This window comes from Hydra vulgaris, chromosome 05 (genome assembly GCF_038396675.1).
Source record: "Hydra vulgaris chromosome 05, alternate assembly HydraT2T_AEP".
Classification (NCBI taxonomy): Eukaryota; Metazoa; Cnidaria; class Hydrozoa; order Anthoathecata; family Hydridae; genus Hydra; species Hydra vulgaris.
In genome coordinates this window covers 27,961,493-27,985,788 of record NC_088924.1, presented here as the reverse complement: position 1 = coordinate 27,985,788, position 24,296 = coordinate 27,961,493, and the positions used below count along the sequence as shown (strand labels likewise).

General features: G+C 27.5%; 1 protein-coding gene across 4 annotated transcripts in view; it reads right to left on the bottom strand.

Moving 5' to 3' along the window:
* Nucleotides 1-1,099: 1,099 nt before the first annotated feature.
* The window catches only part of LOC136080747 (fibrillin-2-like), a 177,193-nt gene continuing 153,996 nt past the window's right edge, over nucleotides 1,100-24,296 (bottom strand). For all 4 annotated transcript variants that reach the window (XM_065797796.1, XM_065797798.1, XM_065797797.1 and 1 more), the window contains 14 exons: nucleotides 18,073-18,192; nucleotides 10,928-11,053; nucleotides 10,673-10,801; nucleotides 10,461-10,586; nucleotides 9,676-9,822; nucleotides 6,686-6,805; nucleotides 6,511-6,615; nucleotides 5,958-6,086; nucleotides 5,580-5,723; nucleotides 5,185-5,325; nucleotides 3,528-3,701; nucleotides 1,874-2,005; nucleotides 1,517-1,783; nucleotides 1,100-1,437 (listed from right to left, as the gene is read on the bottom strand). In XM_065797796.1, the coding sequence (XP_065653868.1) occupies nucleotides 1,409-1,437; nucleotides 1,517-1,783; nucleotides 1,874-2,005; nucleotides 3,528-3,701; nucleotides 5,185-5,325; nucleotides 5,580-5,723; nucleotides 5,958-6,086; nucleotides 6,511-6,615; nucleotides 6,686-6,805; nucleotides 9,676-9,822; nucleotides 10,461-10,586; nucleotides 10,673-10,801; nucleotides 10,928-11,053; nucleotides 18,073-18,192 (1,889 nt within the window). In that variant the 3' untranslated portion in view covers nucleotides 1,100-1,408. The remainder of the gene's footprint in view (nucleotides 1,438-1,516; nucleotides 1,784-1,873; nucleotides 2,006-3,527; nucleotides 3,702-5,184; nucleotides 5,326-5,579; nucleotides 5,724-5,957; nucleotides 6,087-6,510; nucleotides 6,616-6,685; nucleotides 6,806-9,675; nucleotides 9,823-10,460; nucleotides 10,587-10,672; nucleotides 10,802-10,927; nucleotides 11,054-18,072; nucleotides 18,193-24,296) is intronic.

Here is a 24,296-nt window from a genome sequence, read left to right as displayed (position 1 = left end):
ACTTGAATCTAAAACCAAAGTTGGGCAATTATTCTACTCTTAGTTATAATGTATCCAAGACAACAATCATAATTATTTGCGCCAAAATTGATCTGACAAAAAAGGTTCTACTAGATGTTTGATTGAAGTTGTAGACATTAATCTTTTGGGAAAATTGCAAGGCGTTTTGTCAACATCTTAAAAGTTCTGGGAAACAATGAGCACAAAAATTTTTTAAATAATGCAAATAAAGATAAAAACAAAAAAAGATAATTATTAAAAACATAAATTATTCTATTATTGGTTATACTAGCCATCAACCTAAATATATTCGCTTTATTAAATTAGTTCAAATTATAAAAACTTTTAGAAAAATGCCTATTAGCAACCGTTGCTATACAAGTCTCAAATCTCAAAATAAATAACCATTGTAACCCAAAATAGTTGAAATATTTGCTTTTTTGTACTTAGATATTTTTTTTAGTTTTTTTGTCAAAGTTTTGTTAATATTTCATTAAAATCAAAAAAAATTTAATTTTTAACGAACTGATCCGAACCCGAACTGCATTTAAGACTGGACCGAACCGAACTCAAACATTAGATTTAACCGAACCGGACCCGAACTTTAAAAATAAAGTTCGATTCAATTAATTCCCTTAATCTCTAACTTAAACCATTGGGTTAGTTTGTCAGGTTTTTTTGTTTACTGTTGAAGATAAAATAATATCTTCATTAGAATAAAACAAACAAGTATCATCGGCAAAAAAAACTGTGTTAAAAACATTTAAAAATTTATTTAAGTCAATAACATAAATTAGAAACAAAAGTGGTCTTAGAATTGATTCTTGGGGAACATCGCATGTAAAAATCATATTATCTGTTTTTCCATCATTGTAGAATTATATGATCAACTATATCAAAGGCCTTACTTAGATCTATGAAGACACCTAAAGTATATATTTTTTCACATGAATATATACTTATATATAAAGTATATATTTTACATTATATACTTATATATAATGTATATATTTTTTACATATATATATATATAATGCGTATTATATACTCTATTATATATATATATAAGTATGTAGTACAAAAAGAAAACCTCTTTAACTTTTACTTTAAAACCAATCAACTTTTACTTTTAAAAACAAATTTAAGGAAAAAACCGTTGATTTTTTACTCGTAGCTACAAGTTTAGCTACAAGAGAAATTCCCTTACAAAATATAGTCAAGAAGACGTTTTGAAATTAAAAAAATCATATAGTTTTTTTTTCCTTCTGGCCATACGTCAGCAATGCACTATAAATAACAACTATGATATAGACTGATTTATTGAAATCAGTAAAGAAGTACGTAAAAAGTAGCAAATAAAACTGTAAAAGTAGGTGCAGTTAATATAAATCAAAGTTGATCACGTTCTTTACAAACTTGCATAAGAACCAAACATAGCTAAAATAAACATTTGTTTAAATAATTGTAATAAAATAAAAAATAATTTATTTTTATTTTTAAATAAAACAAATCTCACTTAATTGATGGGTACATTCGTTAAGTTTCACGTCAATTCTGGATTTCAACTTGCTTAAAGTAGCTTTGATAGCACTATACATTGTGAGACGCGAATAAATAGCAATATACTGTCTTTGAAGACTATTTTTCTGCTGATTGTAAGTGTTACAATCAATAACTTTTCGTAGAGTCTTTCTGTCATTAAGCAAAAGCTTAATTTCTTTAACTATATTCTCTATATCTTGATTAACAATGTTGCTGGCATCATTTAAGAGTTGACCACAGGCTAGACATAAATTTAGCATAATTAAAGATCGTCCTTAAAAAACTTACAAAATTAAAAAAATTATTTTTAACAACTATTGGTAATTGTTACTTTTTGCTTTCCAACCTCCCCAAGTTCTGAGTTTTTTTAACCAAGTTTCGTCATTTGAAACAGATTGACCAATGAGATCAGCTTGCATGTATGGCCACTTTTGGCAATCAATTGACTTCAAAATCGCAATTTCTAGAAAAAACAAAATATCGTATGTATCATTTTTCGTACTTCTATATGTTAGTTTCTAGTTGTATGTTAGTTTTAGCATATTGTAGTAAATAATAAAAAAAATATATTAAAAATTCAAATGATATTAACGATTAAAAATAATTACACATTGATCAAGAGTTTTAATTAATTAAATTTAATTAAACTACAAATTACTATAGGAGAAAAAAAAAATGCAGAAAAAATGCAGAAATGTGAACTTGAAAAATGCGGACTTAAAAATTAATGTTTATGCTACTAAAAAGAAACTCATACTTTGTGTTTTTAGACTAGATAAGTCATTAAAAACAGGAAAAAAGCAGTCTCAAAGCAGTAAAGAACTAAAAGTTGTGAAACACTTTTTCTTACTGGTCAGTTTTGAGATCGAACCTCAGTTTGATAAGGGAGAGAAACAATCTATTTTCTGATTAAAAACTAAAATTTTTTTTAAAAAAATTGATGACTTTTAAAATTAATTTAAAAATTTAGTAACAAAATCTATAACAATTGAAAATAGATAAAGGTTTTTGAAAAATTTTAAAGGACTTTGTGTAAAAAGTAAAAGAACTTGTGAAACAACTTGAAGAACTTTGTGAAAAAATAAAAGAACATTTAAAAATCTATTATTCTTAGAACATTATGCTTGACTTTAAAATTAAATTTTTTAGTTAAAACTCGATGTAATAGAGAAAAATTGTTTAATGTTGTTATAGTCGAATTTTTTTATTTTTATAGACGAATAATTATCTATAATGACATAGTCGAATGTCTATATTTTTTTAGTCGAATAATTATCTATAATGTCGAATGGCATAGTTAGAGAAAAATCTGATAATACCAATATAAAAAAAGCATTTATTTTTAACTATGAGAGCTTTTAATCTATAATATCTTTTTTATTATAAAATCATTAAAAAATAAATAAATAATAAAACGAAGCACTTACATAAAATGATAAAACAGATCATTTTAAAAATTTTCTCAGATTTATAAAATTTTTATTTTAACAAGATGCAACCTAAGCACAGAGATTAAGAGACAAACTTTCACTTTTTTTTTAGAGCTGTAACCAAATTGATCTTTTTGATTTTTAAAGATTTTTTTCATATCATCTTTATTTCTTAAAATATAATCTTAAATTTTCTTTTCTTTTATTGACTGCAGTTTAAAAATAACTAATGAATGGCGAAATATATGTTTTAAAAGAAAAAAAAAAAATACATTTTGTCCTATCGTGTCCACTTTTTCTACAAATGTTGATTTGAGTTCAATTTAATTAGCTGCTGTTTAAACAGCAATCAAAATCTCTTTAATGAACTAATTGGACTGGTTCATTTAAAATAAATAAATAGGTACATACAATATTTAAATTTTCAGTTGAATGATTTTCAAAAAAATAATTTTGGTTCAGCATATTTCTTTTAATTAAATTTTTGTTATTAAGTCCAGTATATCAGAATGATAGCAAAAATTTTAACAATAGTAACATTAAAAAACAACCTACTATTGTCACATAACTCAGAGTTGCATATCTCTTCCTTGAAAAAATCTCCATTACAACTGCTAAAATCAATTGCTTTGCAAAATCTTTGAAATTTCAATCTTCCTTGATTTTCGTTTGTTGAACACCGCTCAGTGCAAATACCAATTTGTTCCCAGGAACTCCAAACACTAGTTGCTAAAAAAATTACTTGAAGTTAAACAAATAATTTTACTACATTATAAAATAGTTTATTAATTTTAAGTTACAACTTAAATATAAAGGTGTAATTATAACTGTTTTTTATTATAACAACAAAAAAAAATTAATTTTTAAGAAATATGCCTTTGCATAGCCACACCTGTTTAAACAGTATAAGTGAAGACCTTTTTTTATTCTCCACACCATTATTTATAAATCAATAAAAAGCAATATGAAAAATAATTAGAAATCTCTTTCAAACTTAATGTAATTCATGTATTGATGTGAACTCATTTATTTATATAGATAATGATGATGGCAATATCATTGTCTTTATCATTATCACAAAAAGTTTTAATTAAAAAATAACTAAAAAATAACATCTTTAAAAATCATTAATTTTGGTAATTTAAAACTTATTTATTTAGTTAAAAGAAACTTTACTAACTTAATTAAAAATTAGTTTTTGTAAAAAACAAAAAAGAAATAACACGAATTCTTGAATTTAAGTAATTATAACTAACTGCTACTTAATTAGCAAAAAGCATGGTCTAATTCCTAGCTTAACAATAACTAAAAACTGCAAGTCTTATCGCAAGTCTTATCTTAAGTCTGAACAACACTATTAGTTAAAATAAAAAGGATTTGTAGTCATATTTTTTATTGGGTGCTATCAATAGGGTGCTATCAATAGATTTTTATTAAACATCAAATTTTATACTTAAATTTTACAGAAGACAGATTTTATACTTGCTTAAATTTTGTAAAAACAAGATTTTATAAATAAATTGGTTCTTTAACTTAGGTTTTAATACTTCTTACTTTTAATAAAAGCATTTTAAAAAAAGTAAATATATCATTTAATTCATTAATTATTAGAATAATATTATTATAATGATTGCTGGGAACAAGCGACTAGCATTGTATATACATTTAGATATATGTATATTAATTGACTCTACAAAATCACAACTAGATCATTTCTAGTCAACACAAGTTGATTCCATTATTGCAAATGAAGTGCATAAAGATATATTACTGCAAATGAAGTGCATAAAGATATATTACTGCAAATGAAGTGCATAAAGATATATTACTGCAAATGAAGTGCATAAAGATATATTATTGCAAATGAAGTGCATAAAGATATATTACTGCAAATGAAGTGCATAAAGATATATTACTACAAATGAAGTGCATAAAGATATATTACTGCAAATGAAGTGCATAAAGATTCAATTAAAATAATCGTTATGATAAGTCTGAAAACCAAAAATACAAACTGCCAAGAAGAACATACCTAATATAACAGATACTGGTACCTAGTATAACAGGTATTGGTACCTATCATAATTTAAACATAACATCAACAATGTTGATTTATATTTACTATTTTCATTGATGTTATTATTATTAAATTACTTAAAATAAAATGAAAAACTATTTAAATAAATATTTAAATATCAAGAAAATTATATACTGTAGCAGAGCATCATGGATGTATTACTGACATTTGTTCCAACATAACCTTCTTTGCATTTACAGTAATAACTCCCATTAGTGTTTATACAATCAGCATTAGGTTGACAAGCTAAAACATTTCTTTCACACTCATTTATATCTAATAAATAAAAATACATTTAGAACATAAGGATTATAAAAGTAGCTTGCATCCTAGTTACCAAGTTACTTGAATAATTTTAGTGTCTTGCATAAGTAATTTTTTAAAAAACCATCATTAAGTAAAAATTTTTTTTTTAAATATTTCAACAATACAGCCAAATTATTCAAAAAACAGAAAGACAAAAATTAAAACATTGCATATGTTTCTAAACTCATTAAATAATTTACATAAGACTGAAAAAAAGAAGAAACCTTGACATTGTCCAGATTCAATTTTTTCATAACCAGTCAGACATCTACATTCAAAACTTGATTTTGTATCAAAACATTGTTGATTAAAAGGGCATAAAGATATATTATTCATTGAAGACTGATTGCACACACTCATATTAATTGCTAAATAAAAAGAAAATATTTTAATAGAACTTTTTTTAAACTTAAGTTACTTTCATGTTTTCATATAAAATTACATAAACTTAAATTGTAAACACTGTAAATGTAAAAATGAATTCAGAGGTATGATGCTTAGAATGTTTTTAAACAGTTTTAGGAATGAAATTGTAGCAAAAGCATCAAGTCTACACTCACCTCCTTGTTTTCAAACAGTTTTAAGAATAAATTGTAACAAACCTATACAGTCATCTCCTAATTTTTGGTAACCATCACGACACAAACATATAAAACTAAAATTGCCATAAACATTTTGACAGAACTGATGAGGTTTCATGCAATTTTTTGTACCTTCACATTGATCCATTACTGAAAAAAAAAAGCTTAACTAATAAAAAAAAACAACTTGAATTAATCTTTAGGAACTGATTACATTGTCATGTAAGTAACAAAGATGGTTTCAAAGAACAATTCAACATTAGTTTGTAAACTTTTTTTGTTATTATTATTTTTTATCACATTAGTTTGTAAACTTATCTAATCTTTTTTTGTTTTTGTTTTTTTGTTATTCCCCTCCTCAAGGCCAATAAAGCCACTACAGATTAGGAGGCTACTTAATAGTGGTTATAACCCTCTCTCAACTCTATAACTCCGAAACACGAACCTTGACGAACAAGGCCACTGTGCGGAGAAACAAGTTGAGCGGGGTTTTGCATAAACTATTTTGCATAAACTGCATAAACTTGGTTACATGTTACAAATTCAAAGAAACTATTTAAATAAAATTTTTTACCTTCACAGTTAGACATATAGTTAGATGAATAACCAAAATCACATGTGCAACCAAAATTATCATTCATTGTGCATTTGGAATTTAAAGGACAACTACAGTTGTTTACTAAATCAAATTTAAAAAATAAAAATATCTGAATTTTTACAAGAAAACCTCAACAAGCAATTTTACTTACATTGACATTGTGAAGAAGCATTTAATGAAAAACCAACAGCACAAGAACATTTATAGGAACCAATTGTATTGATGCAAAAAGCATTTACTCCACTACACGATGTTAAACACTCATTAATATCTAGAAAAAAAAGTTATAGTTTCAGAACAAAAAAGCACAAAGCACTGCTATACTTTAAAAACTGACAGATAAATAGTCTCTCCCAAGGAAATACCCATAAAAGAAATTGAAAATATAAAATTTTAAGACTATGACTCGAAACTTGAAGATATCTTGATATTTATGTCCCATGTCTTTAATCTATTACAGGATGATAGAAAGGTTATTAAGTATTATTAGAAATACACAAAATCCTCAAAACAAAACAAACTACTCTGTAACTTTCTTTAATCTATTTGGCAGTCGTTTGTCTTATTCATTCAACTTGGTATTATTTTGCCTTATTCATATTAATATTTTAACTATCAAGAAAACCTGACACTATTCAAGATATATATTTATCGGAACACATTACATTGCAAGTAATATCTGTTTTGGATGCCTCAACTGGAGGAACAATCAAAGTTTTTCAACAAAAAGGTCAGCCAATCAAGTTTAAGCAGACAAAATTTAAAACATAATTTTGCATTTTTATTTCTTGAAAATAGTCATTTTGTTTCATAATATAGAGTGTTACTTTCTTTATAAAATACGTAAGAAATTAATCTGCTTGAAAGTTTTTTGATTAACCATGCATAACAACAAACAAATTTGAGTTACCTTTTCATTTTTATTTTTAAATGTAAGGTTAGGTTACGTACCTAAAGTTAGCTTGTAAAATTATTAGAATGCTCAAGTTAGTATCAACAATTAAAGAAGTTTCTGGAGAACATTTTTTTAAATGTAAAATTATTGTATTCTCCATTACATTCAATAATTTTGGCTCATGAGTTTTTTTAAAACTTTACTTCCCCAAGACCAAGGAGCTACTGCAATCAAAGAAGCTATTCATTCTTCTTTACACTGCTATTTTTTTATTTTTTCGAATATTTTTATAACCCATTCTCAACTTTATAACTGAGAAATGAATCTAGACAAACAAAGTAGTGCAGAAAAACAGAGATATGATGGGAATCAAACTTGGGATTTTTTTCTTACAAAGCAAACAAGCTACCACTAATAAGTAATCGGGGTTCAAATTTGACCAGGGCTGGGTTTGCTAAAAAATAGCTGGGGTGGGGTTTGTAACCGAGAATACATAAACATTGATACAGCCAGAAGTATATTATTTTTATTCAAAATTCATGATATATATTATATATATGTATGTATACTTATATGCATGTATACTTTGTTATATTTTATATATATGTGTTTATACTTATATGTATGTATACATGTTATATTTTATATATATGTATGCATACTTACATGCATGAATACTTAAATATAAACATCATCATGATCAACATAATCATCATCATGATCACATTGTCTGCTTACACTTGAACGGTTGACCTTCTTTTTGTTGAAAAACTTTGATTGTTCCTCCAGTTGAGGCATCCAAAACAGTTATTACTAGCAATGTTAAGTTTTAACTTACATCTAAAGTGGCTCTATTTGCTGACAACTCAACATTATACTCTTGTCTTTATAAAAAGTCTTCACTTTATGATTGCTTAGAACAAGAAGCTAGACCTGCTTTATCTGCAAAGCTTGAGCCACTCTCTCATCATTGTATCTCTAGTTGCTGCTGAAATGAGCTATCATATATAGTTTGATCAACCAAAACTCATTCTCACTTGGTTTGTCATTCAACAAAGTTGTATCCTTTTACTGTATCTGTCATTCCATGCAATAAAATTTTTTATTTATTTGGTTTATTCCTTGCACATCAACTAAACCTTAAAACTCTCACCCATCTTCATGTTTTCCTGATCTTACAAACTGCAATTTTTGCAATCTTGTCGGGAGTGAATAAGTTTAAATATAGATAAATATTAAATGTATGCATAAACTTAATATATGCATGTAAATGTATGCATAAATTTATAACAATAGTTTTTATATTATATTCATAAATTTTTTCCTAGCCCCGGTTATTAACCTCTGCTAAGTCTAATAATTTGTCAGGGCTGGGTTTGTAAAAAGTGCCAATTTTAGCTAGGGCTGGGACCCCGGTCACTTTATAGCTACCACTACTATTTTTCTGGGTTTTTTCTGAATTTATAAAACCCTAGAATAAGTTGCAGGTAAAATCAACCAATAGAGAAATTCGTATCTAGATCTACAAAGATGTTATGTAATACGAGTGATGCATACAGTCTTCTACTGTGTTAAAAAACTTTCTATTTTATTTAAAATCTTGGAGTAGTATCAGTAAGCAAGACAAAAAATCAATGCATCAGTATTTTGGAACTATCTGGAAATAATATAAAAAATATATTTTACCCATGAATGAAACCAGTGAATGGTGGATCATGATAGTAACGGGTGGAATTATGGTAGCGAATAGGGTAGTAAAGAGTGGAATCAAGGTAGCAAAATGAAGCAGTCATATTTCATCCTTGACAGTGTGTACAACTAATATTTTAAAATTTTAAATTCTAAAAATCAAATAAGAATATAAATAAAATAAAGATTCAGATTTTTATAAATAAATTATAAATAGACTGAAATTAAATAACTTTTATAAGTATAAAAGTGTAACCTGAAAGAAGTAGAAAGAAAAATAATTAGGATATCTAATTTTTATAAATTATTGAAATGACTGGAAAATAAAAACAAACAAAAAAAAGCATTAAAGAGTTTAAACAATTAAAAACCTTTTAAAATTGTGATGGGATTGGTTGTAGCACAACAGGTTGCTGTTTATATAATGTGTATATAACAATACATATATGTGTATACTATAACAGATGGTTAAGTTAATATACTTTTTATCTGTACCACTACAGTTTTATCTTATTAGTAAAAATCCAATAGGGGAAATGTGCACTAAAACAACTTACCAACACAACTATTGTTTCCATCTTTTGACAACTCCCATCCACTTGGACAAGAACAATTGTAAGGTTTACCAGTCTCAAATATGTTTTGATTATAACATATCCCTCTAACTGAATCACATGGTTTAGTTGAACTGCACTCATTTAGATCTTTAAAATTCATTTAAAACGTCAAAAGGAAAAACATCTAACAAGCCTTATAAATTTATTTTAACAAAACAAAACAACTTTATTGGTTAGGTAATAAAACTAAAAAAAACAAAAAAACAAACATGTAAAAGTAAAAAACTTAATAATCTATGATCTCATAAACTTAATAATCTATGATCTATTAAATTTAATACTCTAATACCTAACAAACTTAACAACCTATGATCTAATAAACTTAACACTATAATATCTGAATATATTACATAAACTTTTTTATTTTAAGTACCCAAGAAGTCTTTATGGTTTTATCACAGAGCGCTCTGGAAGAGCATTTGAAAGGATGTTCACACTAAAACTTACCCGAAGATAGCACTGAACTATGGGTCTCTAGCTTCTGAGACAAGTCCGTTAACTACTGTGCTACGGCTGCTCTAAACTTACCACTATAATATCTGAATAATATACTTTTAAATTTTACAATGCAGTCTTATTTCATTTACAAAATCTTAAAACCAGCTAATTCTTACATCTATTTCCATTTCTCAATTCTAATTCCAATTTTAAATTTTTATTAACTAATACACTTTTCTTGTTCTTAAATTAAAAAAAAATGAATTGAGGAAAAAATTTAAACATACCTTGACATAAACCTGATGTTGTGTTATAAAAGGAACCTGGAATATTGCAGCGACACTCATACGATCCTATTGTATTAATGCAAGTTGTGTTAGGAGCATTACACGATGTTTCACATTCATTTATGTCTAAAAGAAATATTCGAAGTGTAAATTATGTATTAGGAAAAAAAAAGTTAACACAGTTAAAAACTAAAAAATTAAACTCTACACACCAACACAACCATTCAAGTAATCTTTAAATTTATATCCATCAATGCACGAGCACATAAAACTACCAATCAAATTTGTGCATAGACTATTCTTGTAACAGACATTTGATATTGATAAACATTCATTAATATCTTGGTAAAAAATAAAATTATAAACAGCATGTTATTTAAGTAGAACTTTTAAAAAAATTATAGTTAAAAATAGTTAGTAATAATCAATGAACTTTAAAAAAAAAAAGTAAATGATAATAAAATTACCTTCACATGTTACAAGATTATCAAAAGAAATAAAACCATTCTTGCAATAGCACTTTGCATAAGTGGAGTTGACCACACTGCATGTTTGATTTTTATATGAAAAACATTTAATAGCAACACAAGGAGCTAAATAATTAATATTTTTTTAAACTAAAAAAAGCATCCTTCTGTAGACTTACTTTGAAACGATTTATATATATATATATATATATATATATATATATATATATATATATATATATATATATATATATATATATATATATATATATATATATATAATATATATATATATACATACATACACACACTCATTTACACTATATAGATGACAAATTTTTACTAATTTATTTACCTTTATAACATACAGTGTTTTTAGAAAGAAAAAAAAAATAAACAAAGAATAATGAAAGAAAAGAAAACTGCCCTATGCCAAACCCTCATTCAATGTAGGAGCACTCCTTTGCAGCAGCAGGCTATAAGATAGTGAATGACACAAATCACGAAACAGCCAAAATATTTAGTTCATTTTTTTTTTTCTAACATAAAAAAGTAACCGTATTTGCAAAACATTTTAATGTTTGCATGACAGGAAAACTTTTTCTCTACAACTAATAACTAATAATAATGGTAGCACTAGTTGACATTATGTCTATTAATTATTTTCTTTTCTTTTTTGTATTATTTTAACTTTCTTTCTATTTCTCTGAACATAGAAGGTTCTATATTCAGAGAAATAGTAAGAAAACTAAAAATTTTATAGAATTGAGTCAGAAGTAATTAAAAAATAATTAATACAGGAAGTGCCATTAATAGTTATGCAGGACTTCAATTAAAAGCCAATCAATTGTTAATTTATTGTGAACTTAATAACACACTTAACAAATACCATGAAAAATGTCTTTCTTTAAACACAGTTAGTTAATATTTGTTGCTGTAACTGGATCGACCAGTGAGCATGCTTTTAAGCACACTGTGACAGCCGCTTCAACCGATTGTTGTTCATCCAGCAGTCGAATCCTGCTTTAAAGGAGTTTACAGGCGATGATTTAATTAGATTTAAAGGCAATGAGTTCCATAAGTTTGCCGATCTATTGTAAAAGAAATTATGTCTTTGCAGATTTTTTGTTGTTTCCCTATAATACTTGAAACAGTGACCTCTAATATGGTTTTGAACAGTTTGTATGTTATCTTCTGTTTTATTAATGTTGTTCATTATTTTAAATAGTTGGATCATATCACCTCTTTTTCTACGTTTAGTTAGAGTTGTCAATTTCAAAACTTTTAATCGAACGTCGTAACTAAAACACCTAATTGATTTAATCAGTTTGGTGGCTCGACGCTGAACTTGTTCAATTACTTTACAGTCACCTTTTTGATACGAGACCATACTGGTACTGAAAACTTTAGAAAAAGACGACAAAGGTTACATATAGTGATTTAAGTAAATGACAGTCCAATCTTGCAAACAATTTTTTAATTCAACCTAACATTCTATTTGCATTATTTGTTACAGAAATAACTTGATCTTTCCACTTGAGATTTTTAGAAAATATTTCACCTAGATCTTTTGATTCTGGCAGCTTTATACCATTAATATATAGAGGTTTCTTTTTGTTGTTTACTCCATAGTGCATTACTACACATTTATTAACATTAAACTTTAAAAAATAGTCTTCTGTCCATTTAAATGATATATTTAAATCTGTAGACTTGAGGTACACTCATCTGAAATTATCTTGGGCAAAATCTTAGTATCATCAGACAATTTGCATTTACTCATTAATTTACTTGGCAGATCATTAATGTATATAATAAACATTAAAGGTCCAATAACAGAGTCTTGTGGCACGCCACTTAAAATTTCAACCCACTCAAAAACAACTTTTCCCTATTAAGAACTAATCTTGGTCTTCTATTATTTAGAAAAGCTTCCATCCATTTTAGAACTAAGCCATTAATACCGTATGCATTCAATTTAGCAAAGAGTCTCTTGTGAGGAACACTATCAAAAGCTTTAGCGAAGTTTAGTATTACTATATCAACAGGTATACCATTGCTGTTACACAAAGAAATAAATTCAAGAGTCTCTAACATCTTAAGGCAAGATTTGCCTTTTACAAAACCATGCTGTTGGATTGTTAGTAAATTGTTTTCGTAGAGATGTTTTTCAATTCTTTCTCTTATAATAGGTTCTAATATTTTGAAAAAAATTGAAGTTAATGAAATAGGGCCATAATTGCTGGCCATTGTTTTGTCACCTATTTTATATATAGGTGCTACATTTCCTGACTTGAACTGGATTGGCAGTTGACTGGTTTTAAGCGATTCTCTAAATAATATAAGAGCTAGTAATAAAGTAAACGATATAGCACAATTCCTGAGGACTATTGAACAAAGTTTATCAGCTTCAGGTGATTTATTGTCTTTTAGTGATTTAAGTTTAGATCAAACTAACTCAAAGCTAATATCATCATGTTCAATATCTTCAAATTTAATTACATCATTTAATTCGAGATGAAAAGGTGAAGGTATTCTTTTTCTTCTATATTAAAGACATCCTGAAAATTTTTATATAGGCAGTTTACAATTTTATTTGGTTCATGGGATAAATCATTATTAGGCATTCTCATGGCCTTTATTGAATCTTTTATTGAATTTGTACTGTTTAAATACTTATATAGCAGTTTAGGATTAAATTTAGAGGTTAACACTAGATTCTTTTCAAATAAAAGTCTAGCATTGTATATTTCTGTTTTAACTAATTTGCAAACTGCTTATATTCTTTTGTCAGTTTAACATCATTCCATCAAACAAATTGCATACTTCAGTGGTACAATTTGTTGTACATGTCTTGCACTGTCTTGTTTTTGTACAACTTTACCCAATTGATACTGTACATAAAATCAGAGATTTTATCAAATTTAGCTTTGCTATACAAAAACTTAAAGTTACTATAAGCTAATCTGCTAACTTTATTTTTTAGGACCAATATAAATTAAATAATTTGATGACCTTTGTTTATGTCACCAAGCACAAATCTTGGATCAACAGTATATTCACTACCAGATTCTGTTGTGAATATTAAATCTGGAACATTTGAGGTTGAGCCATTAGCCAATTGAAAAGTTGGTATGTTTATATGTTGATAGAGGAAAGTATCACTTGAAGTTTTTTAGAATTTATGTCCTATGCCACTGTCATTTCAAATTGATGCTATACTACCATTTGACCATATATTAGCTAGGAAATCGAAATCACCCATAATTAGTACATCTTTATAGGCACTAACATCAACATATCTTCTTGCTATCTTAAAAATTTTGTTAAAATCTACCATATCAACAAAATAATTTGGTCTGTATAGACAACCAACTAGGTACTCATCTTGGCCAAAATAAACTACTGCCCTAACTTGTTCGATTATGCTAATACTATAATCAGTGTCGACCAGCTCATTCGAATCTATTGAATTTTCTATATATAAGCATACACTGCCACCTCTACTGTCAACAGTTCATATCTGTATATATTGTACCCAGGAATATTTACAATTGAGTTATTTTAGAGTTATGTTTTGATTACTCCAACAATTTTTGGACAATACAAACTAGTTACAACCTTTAATTCATCTAATTTATTTTCCAGTGAGGTAGCATTCAAATAAATACAATTGAGTTCTGTTATGCTTCCAGGTAATAAAGGAGTTTTAAGTACAGTTTTGATTCTTCTTGAACTTTTGCAATTGGTTACCACAGATAACATATCGAAATGAGTTTGTTTCTTTCTTGTCTTAGCTGGAGATTGAGTTGTCTTTTGGCTTCAGTTAGATCTGGACTTATATAAATCTGTTTATAATCAATACTGTTTCTTAATTTTTTTGTTGCTAAAAGAACTCGATTTCTAATGGATAGTTTATTTAGCTCAATTAAAATTGGACCAGGCTTTGTTTTGTCTTTTGATCTAAGTCTTCTGGTATAAACTAGTTTAATATCTACTTTGCCAATAAAATCAAAAACATCTGTTATCTTTTTTTCATCTTCATTTCTCTTAAATGTTTGAGTTGATTCTGGAATTAAAAAACAATTAAATTTCTTTTTCTCTTCTCTCTATTGTGCAGGTCATTCATGCTTGCAATAGCAACCACTAGTTGTTCAGTTGGCTTTTTACCACTTTTGCTACCTTTTGTAACAATTTGCACCCATTAAACACTTGCTTAAATATTCAAATCTAAAAAGTATAGTATTTGCTATGCTGTACTGAGGTTGTACTGGTGCTGAGGTTGTAAGATGTGGTATTTGTTGTACTGAGGTTGTACTGTTATTGAGGTTGTACTGGTACTGAGGTTGTTAGATCTGGTATTTGGGGCTGCTTTAATAGTAATGGAATAGGAGTGTAACAATTATACTGGCTGAATCAACACACCTAAATAGAGACTCTAGAGAACTGTATGGTTCCGCATCAGCAGACATGTTGATTGATTGTAGCGAATAGTGGCAGTTTCAACAACATATGACATATATTCACTCAGTTAGTTCAATCCAAGCATAGATGAAAGAAAAAAAGTGTATTTATTGCTCTGGCTGACTCAATCACCAAATTTGAATCTAATTGATTTTATTTAGGGTTGTGTAGGATTAGACAAGGTGTGAATAAGATCCGTAAATTGCTTGTAAATGCAAGAACATGATAGCATTTGAGGATTACCAAATTTTGCAACAATCTTGTTTGCAAAAAAGATAATTAAAATTTTTATACTACTAAGACAAATAATTTTGGATATGAGGCTTGCATAAGGGAAAAACACTGACATTTGGATATGAGGCTTGCATAAGGGAAAAATACAAAGGAAAAAACAGGAGGAAAATTAGTCTTACTTAAATGATAACAACAGTAGCATTGGGTGATTAAACTACTATTGGTCATAAGTAAATTTAAATTGCTGATTCAAAGGCTAAAAGCTAACTCTAACATATTAATTGTTTTGCACAAACAGGAATTTTAGAAGAGCATCAGATGACAACAAAAATTCTATTATTTATTCAAAACAAAAAAACTTTTAACCTACAAGATACAACTGAATGAAATTCTAACTGAAGAATGAAAGTCTAACTGAAGAATGAAAGCCTAACTGAAAAATGAAAGTCTAACTGAAAAATGAAAGTCCAACTGAAGAATGTCTAATGAGAACAGTAGCTTTACTAAGAGATAAACAGTTCATAGAAAAATTAAAAAAGCAGTGAATGAAAATCATGCTGATGACAAGAAAGATAATGGCAATATAGGTGTTATAGACCCAGTTTGCCTCAAATTTAGTGATATTCAGGAGGCATTGCAAATATTGTATGACTATATGACCTTCAGTCTTAGTGGTAAAAATATTCAATAAAAGATCAATATACTCTCAATTTCACTTGACAGAGGTATTACTTTGAAGCTGAGACATAATGGGTGACATAAGCTAATTTTTTAATTAATGTTTTTTTTTTCCTTTTTCTTTATTATAAATTTATTTTTAGAACTATTTTTACTTATTGGTAAAAGTTTTTTTCTCAGTAATTTGAACATTTGCTAACCCAAACCATTTTCTTGATCCCTTGGAAGCTTGACTTATCAAGAGTTTACTGAGTGTGTTAAAAAATAAAACTGTCTCTGACTCTTTTAAACACAATGATTATGAAGTTATTTTTACCTCATAACGGCTGATGCGGAAGTTATCGGACAAAATAAAAACTTATTTATAAATAAAAAAACAAACTACTATTATTTTTTTTTTTAAATAAAGCATTTATCTTTTAACAAAAATATATTATTTTTTATATGAAAAAACACCACCATCTGCAATTGATCTCAATTTTGCCCTTTCATATGCGACTGTAAAAAGTTTAAATCAATTTCTTGTAGTTTTAGTTTAATGCGATCAATCAAAACTTGCTCTGTTGAAGCTTGCCAATCTCCCTTGTAAACTTTCTGTGCCAAATGTACCCCAAAATTTTACAATTGGTCGTGCTTGAGGCACATTTGGGGGATTGGATTCTTTATCAACGTAATAGACATATTGGTCCATCCAATTTAGAGAATCTTTAGAATAATGAGAACTTGCTGAATCTGGCCAAAATAAATAGTTCAAGTCTCCATGATACTTGTGAATAAATGGAAGAGGTCGTTTTTCTAAACATTCATTAATATAGATTGATGAATTGATCGCTACAGCCTTGGAAGTGCGAAACAATGGATTGGACATACCACGGTCAGATATGGCTATCCACATTAATAATTTTTTTGAAATTTCTCTTTTCCTATAAAACGAACACTTTCTGGGCATGTCTTTTTGTTGTTTGTGTAATATCCAGAATTTCCAGGCATGTTGTCCCCTGCAAAACAAAAGTGTTTTTCGTCATCGATGACTAGAAGCGATTTTGTGTTATAGAGTTGGTTAACTAGTTTCCTGCTTCTTTTCTTTGCTTTTATTTGTTGTTCTATAGTGTATTTTGGAGTCTTTTCACGTTTTCTATATTTAATATTCATTTTTTTTAACTGACGACCAATTGTCAATTGATTTACACCGAATTTAATACCTATTTTTCTCTGACTGACCCCTTTTTGATTGTTGACAAGTCTCGTTAATTTGGCTTTCTTTTCTCTAGTCCAGGATGTAGGACGACCAGGGTGCTTTCTATCAGAAAACGATTGAACAGTTTCAAGCCTTTTTAGGTTATCATATATTGTACTTCGAGCAAATCCTTCCTTTTCAAAATGGTTTACGATTTTATTTTTTTTTATATTAGGTTTATTTACAAAAAACATTTTTAGCCACTTTTGAAAAGATTCTCATTCAACTGCATTTAACCTCATTTTAAATAATTGTGTTTAAAATAATAAAGTTTATATTTTATAGAACATTTATGCCTACGCATAAAACCACAAAAACTAATTATTATGCTCAAATAATGAAATTAGGATTTGTCCGATAACTTCCGCATCACCCGTTAATAAATAAATAAAAATTCTACACATTCATATTTCTAAAATTTAAAGTGTCAAGCAACCTAAACAAAAAAAAATTTTTTTTTGAAAAAGTTTTTTTTGAATAGAGAACCAACTGATAAGAAATAACTTTATTACTTTTAAAATTTTAAACTTACAAGTTGCATCAGTTACTACTAAAGGTGTAGAGTAAGGTGAGGTATAATTCCGGCCATCAGAGGTGTAACCAAGGAAAAATATGGAATAAACTTCTCCATCTTTAAGTGGTGAATTATCATCTATATATATATATATTTATAAATATGTAATCTAAATTTAAATATGCTTAGGTAAATAAAAATAAATACAAAGAAATTTAAAATTTTTAAATACCTTGTTTATTATTTAATTAAATACAATCATTTTAAATGTTGTCAGTATTCTCAAATAAATTTATATAAATATATAAGTACACACACACACACACACACACACACACACACACACACACACACACACACACACACACACACACACACACACACACACACACACACACACACACACACATATATATATACATATATATGTGTATATATATATATACACACATACATATATATGTGTATATATATAAATGCATATATAAATATAAATATATATATATTTATATATATATATATATATATCATTTCGTCAGATTTGGGTATCGCTTAAATTCAAAATTGAGAACCTTCTTCTTTTATGGCGAATGTTGTTTTTATTCGCCTACATTCAGCAATATTTCTGTCAAATTTTGCAGACACGGGGGTACCGCCGTCCGAATTATTTTCCTAGAATAACCCCTGTATATATATATATATATATATATATATATATATATATATATATATATATATACATATATATATATATATATATATATGTATATATATATATATATATATATATATATATATATATATATATATATATATATATATATATATATATATATATATATATGTATATATATATATATATATATATATATATATATATATATATATATATATATATATATATATATATATGTATATATATATATATATATTAGGGTGTTACATTTCAGACAAATTTTCGAAAATGATTACGTTACATGAATAACGGGGTAAATATTGTGCCAAAAAAAAGTCTGAAAAATTTTCAAAATTTTAAAATGTCATCTAGAGGTCGCCATCTTGAAAAAACAGCGTTTTCTACACTTTTTTCAACTTTAAACTTGAAAAACTTAAAAAATAATTAAATTTATGTTACGTTACTGGGTGTATATATTAAAGGTTATTATAAGAACATTTTGTGAAATTTTCAGAAAAATTGGTAAATGTCTAGAGGTCGCCGTATTAAAATATAAAGCTAAAAAACTTGTTATTTTTTTAAATCTTAAAAAAAATTTAACTGGGCTATTTTTAGGCTTCAGCTTTTCTAAGAATAATAATTAATAAAGAAGATATTAGTAACATACAAAATACTATAAAGTATTAATTAGTTTTGATTTCGAATCGGATGGATTTTGCTTTCTGTGTTGTTCGACAACTTGCAAAATAAATTGTCGTTGTTCTTCATTTTGTGCACACTCGCGGAAATCACCAATAAGTTTTATTCCTTTTTCAGCGCAATCATTTGTTACCTCTAATTGTTTAACAAAATCGTCTGCAGTTCGATAATCTTGGAAGAATTTCCACTCTTGTGAATTCATCTGGAGCCATTCCTGGTTGTTTATTAGTCCTAATAAATCAAAAAGAAGCCACGACCGTGGTCCAATTAAAAAATAAATAACGGTTGAAGAACTTAATGTCGGAAATTTTGGTTTCCCAATTAAAAATGTTTTTGGTATTGGGGTAGAAAAAAGTTTCTTTGCCATTATTGTTCTGGTAAATTCTGACAATTTTTCATTAAATAAAGATAGAATAACAAGCTCTTCTGTTAAATACCAAAGGAGACGGTTAATCGATGAAATCACAGCGGTTGCGATATCTGAATCTTCTTCTTGATACCAGTTCATTGCAAAAAAAAATTTGAAGTCATCAACTGGAGCAAATACGGAAATCCTCGAGCGGAGAAATTGCATCGAATAAAAAAAACTAATAAACTTAGCCATGCGGTGGATCATAATTTGCTCATTATTGGACATAATAAATTTATTAGATAAGAGTTCCATTTTTAAAATATATATGGAATGTGACATAAATCTGGCATTGTGAATTGCACCTGGTTTGTGAATTTTGAATATTCTTTCCATTGATAGTTTTCCCCCAAGGTAGATAATAGTTAATTCAATTAACTCAAGATAATCTTCTTGCGGAAATATTTTCTCTTCGAGGCATTGGTAAGCCCATTTCAGAACTAAATTTGCTTGATTAAATATTTCTGATTTAATATCAGTAGGCCATTTAAAAAAATTCAGGTTTGAGTAATCAATATCAATTCTAGAAAATTCGGCTCGGAAACGTTGAAAAATAGGTTCATCTGGACTTTTGCTACCTCCTCTTAACGCGGTAAATGCATGCTTAATGTGTAGCTCATTATGATGATGGCGACATGCGAGCCATAGAAGAGGTCTCTTTAACTCAATTTCAATTAAAGTTGCTGCTCCTTTTTTATTACCTGTGTTGCTTGCTGTTGTATCAAAGCATATACCAACAATGTTTTCCAAAATGTTCCAATCTTGCGCAAGTTTCACGACCTCGTCACATTGAGTTTTACCTGTCGAATCTTTAATCAAAGATACACCAATAAGTTTCGGCCTGCAAATAAAACTTAAGTTAGTTTCTTTGAATACAAAAATAAAAAATATACATAGGATTTATATAAATAAATAAATAAGTACCCGTTAAGAGATCCGCTAATAAGAACTGCTACACGTTCTTCATTATGAGCTATGTCTAAATGGAAAAGCTTCGAATCCTAGTGCAAAATGGCCTTTTTAGGTTTGTTTATCTCCCAGTCAGCTTTAATTGACAGAACAATATTCTTTCGCGCATTTTGTCTTTGACGATGCACAGTTGATACTGACATAGAAATTTTATTAAGTTTGCCTCCGCTTTTGCAGATGATAGTGGATTGAAATAGAAGTTGTTGGCGAACTGATAAACAACATCGATCAGCCACAGATGCCGTTACTTCTGAGAGCTTCTTTGATGATATCTCTAATGAATTTGTTAAAGGCACCTTTCTTTTCTTTAGTGGTAAAGGAGTAAACTCTGTATCTTTTTGATCTTCTTTGTCAGCACTTTCAACTATTTCACTGACATCAAAGGCACTCGATTTTTGATCTTCGGTTGAACTTCTCCGAAAATCTATGCTTAGTCTATGTTCTCAACGTTCTAAAAATTTTGAAACACCTAGATCGATGCTACCTGTCATATGATACTTTCTGCTACTCTTTTGATCTTCATAAAATGCCCAATCTTCTTTCCATTTTGGTCTACATGATACTAATAACTGTTCATATGCATTTACTGCTGAAATGTCGCAAAGTTTCTCAAGTTCATTACAAAATGTGACAATTTTTTCTTTTCCAGCTTTTAACATCTCGACTTGCGTGATCAATTTTTTTTATTTTCACCATTTCCACAAACAATTTGGTAAGCAATGAAAGACAAGAGTTATCTGAACGAACTGGTACTCCAGCTTTTTCCCAAACTTCCTTAAGCTCAACAAGAACAAGTTTAAAAATATCTCTTGCAGAAGTGAATAAAAATGTAAATGAGAGTATCTACCCAAAACATGTTTTTTTGTTGGTAGACGACTGAAACTTGATAATTTATTGGATTCAGGGTAACCAATTAACCAATCTTGATTATTTTTTCTTAGGTTCATTGTTACAATAAATTATTCGCTTTTCCAACTAGTTTTAAAATTGTTTTAATATTTCAATTTTGCTAATTGAAATAAGAACGAATTTTCTAAAATAAATTTATGAAATTTATATACATACGTCCAGATGTTTATTTTGCAAACTATTTAATCACGCAACAACTTTTAGTGGTCAATTATGCTCAAAACATAAATTATGCATTTTATTTAAGATGAAAGCATTTAAGCAATTTTTCAGCAAAAAAATATGTTGAAAAAATAAAACTTTATAATTCGGCGACCTCTAGACATTTACCAATTTTTCTGAAAATTTCACCAAATGTTCATATAATAACCTTTAATATATACACCCAGTAACGTAACATAAATTTAATTATCTTTTAAGTTTTTCAAGTTTAAAGTTGAAAAAAGTGTAGAAAACGCTGTTTTTTCAAGATGGCGACCTCTAGATGACATTTTAAAATTTTGAAAATTTTTCAGACTTTTTTTTGGCACATTATTTACCCCGTTATGCATGTAACGTAATCATTTTCGAAAATTTGTCGGAAATGAAACACCCTAATATATATATATATATATATATATATATTTATATGTATATATTAGGGTTATTAAGTTTAAGGAAATTTTTGAAACAAAAATATGAATTTTGCTAAATTTGATGCAAATATGTAGAAAATAGGTTTTAAAACTTACTCGCCAATTTATTCTCTTCAAGGCTATTTTTTGAAAAAAAAAACTCAAGTTTTTGGTCAAAAACTGCAGTTTTCTGTGACATTTGAAGGAGGGTCAAATGTATTCCTGTATTGCTGAAATTTGAAAAATTGAGTCTCAACTACATTTACTTTACATTTAAAATCATATGAATTTTTGGTGTGACCTTATTACTGTATTTTTTATTCAAAATCCCAATAAACTCACAAAACTCATATGCGATATTATATTAAAAAAATCTTTTAGAATATAAATATATCTGTGATTGTTTTCTGGAAAATTAAAAATATTTTATGTTTAAAAACGTGGAGGTAAATAAACTTTTACCTCCTACCCCCTCCACACACACACTTCTGCTATGCCTCCTTTTTTAGCTTCTTAAAAATTGACTAAAATGTTTAAAGTTATTTTTATAAAAATGAAATCAAAACTTAGTTTTATAGCCTTAGGATTACAAAAGATACAAAACTAAGATTAAAACATTTCTGGTAATTTTTTTTTCTTGAAATTGATTATGTTCTGTAAACCAAATTTTTTTTTTTAAACAACATTTCGTTTTATCATTTTACTATAGCATTTTCCAGGTTTTCTCATGGCATAAAAAACTTTGTCAAATGTTATAAGTTTCATCTGTTTTTCTTCACTAATGTATCTGTGGATAAACTCCTGCATCATACCCACATTCTTCCTGCGTGATTGTTTACAAAAATCAATGTCTTTGCATAAGCTAAAAACTGGGTGATGCATGATTTAATGTGTCAATAGGATGGAGGAAGATACAACTAATCATGAATTTTCTCTTCTGTAAAGCTATTTAATTCAAAAATAAAGTATTAATACTTGTCAACAAATATCACCAAATTTAATGAATTACTAGCTTTGATTCTGTCTAGATTTAAATTTTCTTCAATATCCACCCTTGGCTTGTTTTCTATTCTGTATTCAGATGCATTTAAAAATGGCATTTTGAAAGATAAAATTGTTTGGTAATTAGCGTTTTATCATTATCTGAAATGTTATAATCTAGGAGTGAAAGAGGTAACAAAGTTTAGTCTTAGTACCAAAAATGTTTAAAAATTGACTTGATGACTTTTTTTTACCGGGCAAACATCTTTATAAATAATTATTTGATGTAAAGTGCTTAAATAGAATTATGGCTTCGCATTTGATTTAATATCATAATCTTTAAACAATTGCATGATTCCTTTATACTGATTGTCACTCAAAGAAAAGGATAAAGAAGGCACTCCCATCAAGTGCAATTTACCATTGACATTTACTATATCTACTCCTGCAGCTTGAAGAACCATGTAACTTTCTGCCGAATAAGAGAGATATTATTAGCAGTTGCCATTAAAGCAAAAATTTCCAAATATATTTCAACATTTCCTTAATATATATTTAGCAATATTGGCTTGATTTGCTGTACTCATTGGTTAATTTTTTTTTAATTCGCTTGCCTGATTCAAAATCAAAATCAGAAAAATTTTCCAAACTTAGTTCAGTGTTAATGCTGACTTCTTGTTTTTCATCTTCATTATATATATCTTCATAACATTATATAGTTTTAATTTTCATTTTTATACTTCTTTATTTTCACCTGAAAATAAATTTATTTCATTTTTGAATATAAATTGTAGATCAACATGAAAAGCAGAAATACTCTCAAAAGAGTAAAAATACTCACATAAATTTAAATCATAAATTTTATGAAATATATATAATCAATATCTTAATTAAAAATTAAATGTGTCGGTGAGAATCAGCGTGTAGGTTAAAAAAAAATTGAAAAATTTGTTAAACCAATATCCTAATAATTTACCCTATTTAA